Source organism: Quercus suber, unplaced genomic scaffold (assembly GCF_002906115.3).
Source record: "Quercus suber isolate HL8 unplaced genomic scaffold, Cork oak 2.0 scaffold_647, whole genome shotgun sequence".
Classification (NCBI taxonomy): domain Eukaryota; kingdom Viridiplantae; phylum Streptophyta; class Magnoliopsida; order Fagales; family Fagaceae; genus Quercus; species Quercus suber.
Genome location: NW_027070088.1, coordinates 157363 through 167966, shown reverse-complemented (window position 1 = coordinate 167966; position 10604 = coordinate 157363). Strand labels below are relative to the sequence as shown.

General features: G+C 34.2%; 1 protein-coding gene across 1 annotated transcript; it reads right to left on the bottom strand.

The window, feature by feature from the left end:
- Positions 1-4: 4 nt before the first annotated feature.
- LOC136064211 (uncharacterized) lies at positions 5-1513 on the bottom strand. Its single transcript, XM_065765672.1, has 3 exons — positions 1418-1513; positions 356-1231; positions 5-28 (listed from the first exon to the last, which is right to left on the bottom strand). The coding sequence occupies exons 1-3, from the start codon at positions 1511-1513 to the stop codon at positions 5-7; spliced, it is 996 nt and encodes a 331-aa protein (XP_065621744.1).
- Between the last annotated feature and the right edge of the window lie 9091 nt (positions 1514-10604).

The window sequence follows — 10604 nt, the reverse complement described above, 5'->3', positions numbered from 1 at the left end:
TTAGTCATAGCATCTTATCTTTTGGATCCTAAAAAAAAAAAAAAACACTTCTAGAAATAAGTCATTGACTATCATTCGAAGCAATTATGTGACTTCGTGACAGTGATTAAATTAAAATAATAAATAATAAATAAAAGCGACTCGTTGTGATAATGGTGATTTGTTTATTGCTATATACAGGCTAGCTCAAGCTATTTGGAGCCAAAGGTGATATTTTTAAAGGAGTTTTTTTTTTTTTTTTTTTTTTTTTTTTTTTTTTTTTTTTTTTTAAGCTTCTGCAGTCTTCAGTGGCATGCCCATGGTCTTGGTGGTATTGACAATAGAGATTGTGATTGCGTTTCTCAGGGTTCCCTACCATTTTACTCGGCCACCTAAAGAATGATTCGTTCTTGATCTTTTCCAGGACTTGACGAACTGGCTCTTTGAACACTGTATTGACTGCTTGAGCATTTACTGAGCCTGATTGCCTAGCGAAATCTCTCCTCGGCTTATTGTTGTTATAACGATCCGACCTGAAGTCCTTCCTGTCCTGGGGGGTAACCTTATCCTTACCCTTCCATTGCTGCTGATCTTCTTCAACCTTTTTATATTTCTCAATACGGTCCATAAGCTGACACATGTTAGTGACAGGCTTGCCGGACAAGGATGTCCTTAAACCATGATCAGTGGGGAGACCCAGCTTAAACGTGTCTAGGGCCATTGCATCAAAATTGCCCTCCATATCATTAAACATCTCCCAATATCTATCCGAATACGCCTTAAGGGACTCGCCTTCACGTATGCTCAAGGATAGCAGAGAAGACAAGGGCCTGGCCACCCTTCGGCATGTGACGAAACGTGAACCAAAAGCTTGAGTGAGCTCTTGGTAGGAATCGATAGAGTCTGCTTTCAGGTTGTCAAACCACCTCATGGCCACGGGTCTAAGACTAGAAGGGAATACCTTGCACATCAGAGCTTCATCTCTGGAGTAGATAGCCATCCTTTGGTTAAAATGGCTCACATGTTCCACAGGGTCAGTTTTACCGTTGTAAATAGTAAAGGTTGGCTGGTTAAAACGCCGAGAAAGTTTCGCTCCTTCAATCCTGCGCGTAAAAGGTGACCTGGAGATTTGATTCAAAGCCTTACTCATGGCATCATTTCCCACCCCTCCATGTGATGGCCTTTGAGGTTGCTTCTTGCGAGGGTGTTCATCCTCATATGAAAAAGATTCACTGATTGGAGTTCGAGACCTCTGTTCATAAGTGATGTCTTGTCAGTTACCTGAGTCGTCATCAGAGTGTGAGACAGCACGTTTTCTCTTCGCATGGCGCAACTCCCTTCTTAACCTTTCAATCTCTATTTGCATGCTGTTTTTCTCTGCATGAGAAACATGACTTCCGCCATGAGGTTGAGTTCATTCAGTGTGTGTAGTATGCACACTGTCTTCATGGTCTTGTCTCTGTTCCAAATTGAGAAAACGGTCTATATGTTGGGACGCCCTAGATTCTGCCGGTTGTTGCCCTGGTTCAGCCATGACCAATTGCTGCGTCCCCTTACACTCAAGCTCTCCCCACAGACGGCGCCAATTGTAGGGTTGGGATTTGTGGCCCAAGCCCAAAACAATTAATTTGTAGAGTATGGGTGAAAAAGCTAGGTTAAGTATGGGATCAACAACAACGAATCACAACTTTCAAGCACAAGCCAACATGAATTTACATGTAAAGAATGAATATCCGAAGAGCTATATTATCGATGATCTGATGAACACAGGTCTTAGGATTACAGTCAAGTTCTCTCTTTCTCTCTTTTTTCTTCCCCCTTTACGTAAAGAGCTTTTTTCCTTTATATAACCTCCCTTCTCTTCATCTCCATCGTCCACTTGTACTTTATCCGTGAGTCTACTTGAGTATATGACACGTCAAGCATCTTCTTTAGCTCTGTGTGAGTGGCGGTAGGTGAGAATACACTGTTCAAGGGTCTTCTCCACATAAATGCGGCCAGAAAAGTTGCTGCAGAACATTAAATACGGTGGTAGCAGCTTTCCCCTTAGATATTTCTTCATCCTTATCGTCTCCCAGTGTACTCAGAGCTTATCTTGATCAGGAGGAGTCCTCGGAAGATCATTTTGACCTCTTATACGTTCAATTGATCTATACTATTCTCGTCAAAGGAATATAACCTCTTCGGACAGAAGATGACCTTTTCGGATTGTAATCATTCTTCCCTCTGAGGATCCCACTTCCAGATGGGTCTTGCCCTTACTATTTCCTTCTTCTCGGTCGCACAATAGCTCTCATATGGGCTCTCGGCCCATTATGTTGGATTGGACCCTTTTCCCTCCACAGAAATAATTATTCCATTAAAGTTGATTGTATTCCTTGCAATACTTACTCTAGTTACTTCTATTCTCAAATAATCATTATTACAATGCACCAAATATGCACTTAAATATCTAGAAGTGCCTAAAGCAAAATGGATTGAGTTACTATCTTTGTGTCAGTTGTGTGCAATCTATGATTTAGCAAATAAAAATGAAAAACAACATTCTGAAATGAATTTTAGACTTATATTCTATGCATCCTTTTATATTGATTGCTATGTCAACTTTAGACTTTATATATATATATATATATAAACTTGAATAATAATTGGGATTAAGGCTTAGTTAAGTTTAGTTAATAACACTTGAATAATAACATTGACGAGGTAACAATAATATAATAAGAATCACCTTGTCTCAATCCTTTTATGAGAGGATGACATAAGATCAAAGCTAATCGATAAGCTTTCTGTTATATACACCTACTTTAACAACATGTACACTTGTGCTTCTAATCGCATTGCCATTGCCCTTTTTTCTTGGATTTCATCATTACGTCCAATTCTTCGCTAAATGCGGCATTAACATTGATTGTTCACACCAATCAAATTGCTAGATTTCTTCAAATTATTCCATCATGTTAGTTCTTGATCCGTGTTGAAATACCATATAGGAAAATTTTGGGAACGTTGGGGTGGCTCATAATGAAGAAATCCAATTGCCTTGGTATCTCTGGTATATAATAATTTGATGGAAAAAAATGGAGATATGACTGGAACTGTTTTGGGAGTGTCCTCAGATCCAACATGAGAAAAAATCACTGATATTCTAATACTATACATTGGCTTTTCTATATTTTATTTTCTGTTTTGTTTTTTTAGACATGGTAAACACGAGCACGTAACTTCCACTAAGCAGTAAGCACTGATCTTGATAGAATTTGGGTTGTACAGTCAGATCTTTTCTTATTATCTAACTCGATTTACAATTTCCCAAGCAAATTATGTACATTAAAATCCTCTGTGAAGCCAATTACTTTGCTGCACAAAAAGTTTATAGTTTGTAAAACTTTGTTCTTGTTCAAAGTTCCTTGCAAGTTGCAACGACATATCTTAATTATATATATGAAACTATATAAGGGTTCGAGAGAAAACTTTTATAGATTGTGTATATTATGCCTCGATTAGCTTACTAGTTGCATGGCTTTTAATTTGTCGAGATAAGACTAATAAAGCTGAACTACTTGAGCTTCTGATTGACAATAAAAAGACGTCACATAACAATAATAGGTGGTGCCTCATCGAGTGAATGTTTGAACAAGAAGATTATGCCTAGCTAGAACAAGAGAGAGAGGCCTTGTTGAGTATGAATATATGGTCACTAATGTGTCTCCCACTCCCACTGATTCAACTTTGCCAGACCCACAGAACAACGATATTTGATGATCTTGATAATGACCAACTAGGAATCTTCCTTGTCAGCTTTGGAAGATTTTTCTTTGTACATAGCATCTTTTTTTCTTAAAGATTCCAATGCTATCTTCTTAAAGAAAACGAGCAATTGATGATCAAGGCCCAGGGATAAACTTCACTTGGACTTTATATGGTATTGGTGGGCAGAGGGGTACCCCAGTCAAGGGGACCCTTACTTGCACAATGGAGCATTTTAATGGAGACTTTTATTACTCCCATGAACGTGGATGCCAAAAGTGAGAGTCTAGCTAATAAATGAAGAGAGAGAGAGAGAGAGAGTTGGATGGTCAAAAATGGTCTCGATTGGAAAATGCAAGAGTGGTCCTGCCACTTTATATCCTTAGATCAACACACAGACTCTTAAAGATGATCATTACCATTAGTTTGAGTGAAACTCTGCTAATTCTTTTTGTTCTTTGTTCTTTCTCGAATCTCTTAATCGATCTACGTTGGCCACGTGTATATGAAGGTCATTATCAAGTTAATATCAAACAGTTTTGTTCTCCATTTTGGAAGAGGATTGTCGGTTATAGATAGATAAGAAAATTCGGCAAGTCTATGGAAAAAAAAAAAAATCAAAACTTTGTTCATAGTTATTGAGTTTGTACGCAATTTTGTATGTTTTAATTGATGTATGTAAAAATGGTGTCGCTTGTAAGTGTCATAGCTAGGCCTTTAAAAATGATAGCAAAATAATAGCAATCTATGATCTATCACCTCAATAGCCAATGACCTCTCTGTCAAATGATATTCTTTTATGTTTCTAAAGGAGTCTAAGGCTTGAATATTCACTCCCCATTTAAAATAAAAAGCACTTATCAACTCAATAATTTGAGATTTTTTTTGTTTGTGGGTATTTCTAACATTGTTCTACGCAAATATGAACAACGTATGTTAGTAAATTTTATTTTTTATATTTAATAAACGAATAAAGGTAAGCAGTCAGCAGTGTATGCGAGTGCTATCTTTTCCCACGAAAGCTCTGTAAAAGGTCAATTGGAAACAAAGCTCAAGTTTAACAATCTTCTATTTTTATTTTTGTTTTACCGGGTAAAAGTATAATCTCTTTAATTTCCTTAGTGTTGTTGTCAACTATCGGTGAAATAATGTATATGTTCCCCTTGTTTTTGGTAGAAACATTTTCTAAAAAATACTCACTTTATGAAAAATAACAATTTAAAAAAAAAAAAAAAAAGCTTATTCATTTCCATGATAGCAATCAATCATTTTTCTATGTGCGGTTGCTATTATGAAAATGAGATATAAAAAAAAAAAAAAATTATATGTTTTGCTTGCATAGATGTCAATAATATTTCATCTAGATTCTAGAGGGAAGCAACAAATATAAAGAACATGAGCATATTGTAGCGCAATGTTTTTTGAAGGTGGCAACGCTTCTTTTAAGCTGTAAGATTGGGGTGTGACACTACCAATCACTATGGTTTTAATTTTCTTTTTAAAAAAATTAACGCATGATGATAATTCAATTGACATGTCTCCTAGAAACTTGAAGAAAGTGTTGTATATATAAGTATATATATAGATATGTTGTAATAATGATATAAGGTTGGAGAGTATTTATTTGTAAAATGAATAAAATGAAAATTCGAATTCTGGAATTTTCTTTGTGAAAATTAAAGTTCCAAGAATTTCGATTGGTCTAGACTTCTGTTCAATCGATCGAAATGTTGAAGGAAATAATCTTGGAGTTTCTGCAAAATTTGATCGGTATCCGATTCCTGGTCAATTGATCAAAAAAGATCATTTGATCGATCAAAAATCACATAACATAATTTTCTGCAGAATCTTCAAGTGACTGTTCTAAAAGTTTGAGAATGTTTCAAGCCTCGTGAATGGTTTTAATGAAAATTTTAACTCTCCATATGTACCTTTTGAACGATTATGACCCTGTGAGTATAAATAGAGGTTTGTGTTCACTTGAAAAATAACTTAATTGTATTCTGTGGGTATTTTCCAAAATTGCTATTTGTAGAATCCAATAACTTGGTTGTATTTTGTGGATAAGTTTGTAAAAACCCTTTAGCAATTTGCGTATGAGGACAAATATTGTCTAAAGATAACATCCAATTGTGCCTTCAAGTCAATCACCATTTACTTGATGTGTTCATCTTCTTCTTTCTCTATTACTCATTGATTTGGTAAAATCCCCAACAAAAAGGTTCTCATACTACAAACAATCGTTGATGATTGTCTAGGCCTCAAGTATAAAGGGAAGCTCACACGTCCTAGACTTATTCTTTCTTTATTTCACGTGTATTTTATTATTTTAGATTCTGTGTTGTCCTGTTAATGCTCTAATGCTAGTAAGTAGTTATATTAATTACAGTTTATAGTTTTCTAGATAGATTTTTAACTATCAATTTTGTTTACTTGGATAATGATATTGATACTTGAAGTTTCATAATTTTTTTTTTTTTTGAGAACGAAGTTTCATAATCTAGTAGTTTAGATAATTCTGTTTTCTTAGTTGCATGGCATAGTTAGAAACTTAGAAAATCCTCTCCAATGATTTAGTTTCTACTTGGTATATATCTCAAATAATTGATGAGTGGAGTTAATGTATTTACCATCGATATGAAAGAATCATCATCAATAAAAGAAAACTCATCTTCATTGAGACAAAATATACTCTTTTAAAAACAAAGCCAAATTATAAAATCTTCTTAACAAAGGCCATCGATATGTAGTCTACAATCAAATTGAAGCTTAAAATTAAATTGATCACAAATAAATTTCAAATAAACTTAGGAACAAAGACTTTCATTTATGAAAACATACTCTAAGTAGGAAAACATTTTCTATTTTTGGGCTAATTTTGAGCCTCAAATTGGAAAAAGACACAAAATTTGAATTTCCACAGAAATTTAAGTGGGAAAGAAAAAGGATTTTAGCAAAAATATTGTTTGAAAAAAATTTAATAGTTGGTCAACAACCAATCAACGTCAATTAACAACAACCTCGCTATGGAGTATGGAGTTTATTTGTGGTGGTCCATAGATTAGGTAAAGTTTCAGAAATTGTTTTCTACTACTCAATGTGAAAAACACGTTCAACTCTATCATTCTCATTTTTCATTGACTATAAAAATATATTTTTGGTTCGCTTGCACTTTCCGTCATACCAAATACCATGAGACATAAGAAATATTTTTCATCGAAATAAATGGAGAACCATAAAAGTTTATTGTGACAAAAAGAAAAAGCCATGAGATTGTTGAGCCTACGTCATGGTGACTTAAATATTCAAACCATTAATTATAGAAATCATTTTTTTTTTTTTGAGAGAGAGAGAGAGGGGGGGGGGGGGTGGGGGAGAGCTTAATCTGTGGATGTTGATCCTATATATATTTGAGATTTCAGACTTGCTATGATAGTTATCTTGAAATTTTTTTTGACATTTTAGAAGGAATTATAACAAAAAATTAAAAATGCAACAGGCTAAACGACTTAAACGAATATCTTGAAAAATCAATAAAATGGATCTCAAATCAACCAAACATTGAAAAAAAGATCTTGTTAATAAGTACCTAAGGATATAGGTTAAATAGTAATAATTACTCAATTATGAGTAGTCATGCATATGTTTTGAAAAAAAAAAAAAACACATCACATTTGTCAATAATTAATTAATTTGCAAACATAAATTCATTATGTTTAGGTATGATTTTTCTAAAATTTGTGCAAAATTTCACTTTCTTTAAAAAAAATGTATAAAAAAATATTTTTTAGTATAGTATTAAATACGTACCTTGATATGTATCCTAATGTTAGTAATACTAAAGTTACTACTCGAGACATGAGCTTTGCCTAGGGATTTATGAGAGAATTTCTTTATCCTTTTTTTTTTTTTTTGTGTGTTTCTAGGAAAGATTTTTATTTTATTTTATTTTATTTTTGAGAGGTACATAAGAAAAGACACTGGATCATATATTCGAGTGAATAGGTCAAAATATGCTGCTGATTGACAGATTGGCGCTGTATGAATTGAGGCTTGTTTTGTAGAAGTATTTTGAAATCTTCCATTTTTCCTTTTTGATAAAAAATTTTGTAGTTATCAATAATTCCAAAAGTCATTTGGAACATCCAAATCAACTTGCTTTGTAATTACAATTTACAAGTGGAGTTTCCAGCTAAACCGTCGTGCAAGTCTTCCATACTTCTGGTATTAAATTAAAAGGCATTGTAAAATTGATGTATATATTTTTTTGCTAAGTGTAAATGAATAATGTATATCATCGCTATTTTCATAAACTGTAACGCTACAAGACAAGCATGAAATTAAGAACAATGCAAATGAGTAATTTAGTCAATTTTGACGACCTTTAAGTCTTAATGCTGTAATCATCACGAAAGATTTCCAGTCAAAAAGGAGGAATCGATCAACCTCAAAGGATATGCATTATGGGTCCTTTTTATATTTTATTTTTCATAATACTATTGCACATGCAATTCATGAAATTACATGTACCTGTCTAATCAATGTTGTGTATATCTTCTCTCTTAGCAAAAGCAAGTGAAAATTAATTTCCACCAAATATCTCTGCAAGTCTTAGCTCTTGTATGGTGTGCGAGTTGGGTGGAATCACTTTATGTGCCAAAAGAGCCAAACAAAAGGCAATAAAGAAAAGCACAAGTGGTTTTTATCTGATAGCAAGTGAAAAAACGTGAAAAGAGGCAAAACACATAAAGCTAGAGAGATCTTTCCAAGGAATGGAAAAACTGGTTTAATCCGGTCGTGTCTTTGAGCTCAATCTCACTTCATAGTTCATGCACCAATGGTTAAAAAATAGGTTTTCCCACTTTCTTTATTGACTTATTGTTGTATTTTTTATATGTCTAAAAGCAATAGGGTTTTGGAAAAGAGGGTCATGAAAATTAGTTCCTTTAGTAATACTCATATAATTAAGTACTGCGACTGATATGGTTATTCACTATGTTATGAAAGTTTGCAAGAGAATCTCAACCCTATTAGAAAACAAGAAGAAAACAAGAAATACAAAAAAATATTCCTTCCTTGTTGTTATAATTGTGCTATCATATAAAATCTTCGGGAAGTTGATTGCTACAGTATAAATCTGCAGCACTAGCTCTATGAGTCTATATGCTTATTGTTTATCGTTGATCTAAGTGTTAAGTGGGTCACATGTAACAATACACTATAGTCAAAAGAAGGGCACAATGTTGAGAAGGGCATTTCCTTAGTTCACGCAAGTATCAAAAGATTAAAAATGCAAAGGTTCAATTTAAGGCCACCAACAGCAACGCGTTTTTATTTATTAAAAAAAAAAACAGAAAAACTTTTTTTTTTAATTTTTAAAATTTTAATTTATAGTCAAATGAAGGGCACAATATTGAGAAGGGCATTTCTTTAGATGTTGTCAGTAACTATTTTTACACGGTTTTTCATATCTAAAGATTTTTTTTTTTTTTTTTGGGATGGAAAATCATATCTAAAGATTGAAAATTGATCTACTTAACTAACTGTATCAAATTCACTGTTGTGGCTCTAACATAACTAACAGAATTTACGAATAACAAACACTGTGCTTTGTCAAATATTAACAATAACTAAAAACAAAGAGAGATGCTACGTCTACAACAATTTTACAACAAATTACAGGTGGTTAGTTGTTATTGGTTCAAATTTGAAATTAACACTAAGATTACTTTTTTGCCCCAACAATAACAACCAGTAACAACCTGCCACTTAGGATTTGTTATAAAAATGTTGTAAAAATATTGTAGACATATCATTTCTCAAAAACAAAACACCGTCATGCCATTAAATTAGAAAAACAGTGCCGTTTAATGTAAAGAGCAGTTAAATTCAAAAATAAGAACGTCAACTTCCTTGGTGGCCTTTTATTTATGGCGAAAAGCACATTTTCGTCCCTACATTTTCACACGATTTCCATTTTGGTCCCTAAATTTTTTTTTTACCGCTTTTAGTCCCTATCCTGGAAAACGCCTATTTTTTTAGTCCCTGCCGTTACATCAGAGACGGAAAATGCTGACGTGGCAAACGGATGGCACTGTTGGCTGACGTGGCCATTAAAATAATAATAAAAAATATTATTTGGTATTAAAAAAATTTAAAAATTAATTTATTAATTTTAACTAAGTAAAAAAATTAAAAACAGAATTAAAAACAAAAAATTACATGGATTAAGATCTAAGAGGGTCAAGAACAAGAACAACAAGAACACAAATCCAAATCTAAAAACACAAACTCAGAAATTAAAATCCAAAAACTAAAATCTCAAAACCATCATTTTCTCAAACCCAGCCAAATCATCAAATCCTTAAAACCCCAAAATACCAGATCAATCCAAAAATATAATGGAACCAATCCAAACAAAAAAATCTCAAACTCAGAAAAACCATCTCATGCAAGCAAACCCAGCAAACCACCTCAAACATGAGTCTTGGTGATCTTATTTCAGCTCCCAAAAATCTCTTCCCACTGTCGGATGCCGATTCTCCTCCCTCCCATCGTAAATATCGATGTGAGCACGCCGCCGCCTCTTCCCTCATCTCGCCGCCGATCTGAGCACGCCACAACTCCCAAACCCAGTCGACTCTTCACCTCCCTTTCCCTCCCAAACCCATCCCGTCTCTTTGCCTCCCTTCCCCTCCCAAACCCATCCCGACTCATCAACTCCCAAAAATCTCTCCCTCGAACCGATCTAAGCATTCCGCCACCGCCGCTGATCTGAACCCAGCCGTCTCTTCCCGCATCTCGCCGCCGATCTGAGCACGCCACAAGACCCTTTGCCTCCTAAACCCAGTCGACTCTTCACCTCCCTTTCCCTC

What these genes read in the sequence shown, in the direction of transcription:
- LOC136064211 (XM_065765672.1), bottom strand. Translation starts at nt 1,513, where the DNA reads ATGGCTGAACCAGGGCAACAACCGGCAGAATCTAGGGCGTCCCAACAT. An exon ending in GACAAGACCATGAAGACAGT is followed by an intron (nt 1,232 to 1,417) that starts GTGCATACTACA and finishes ACTTATGAACAG; the next exon opens with AGGTCTCGAACTCCAATCAG. An exon ending in TTAGGTGGCCGAGTAAAATG is followed by an intron (nt 29 to 355) that starts GTAGGGAACCCT and finishes TTTTTTTTTTAG; the next exon opens with GATCCAAAAGATAAGATGCT.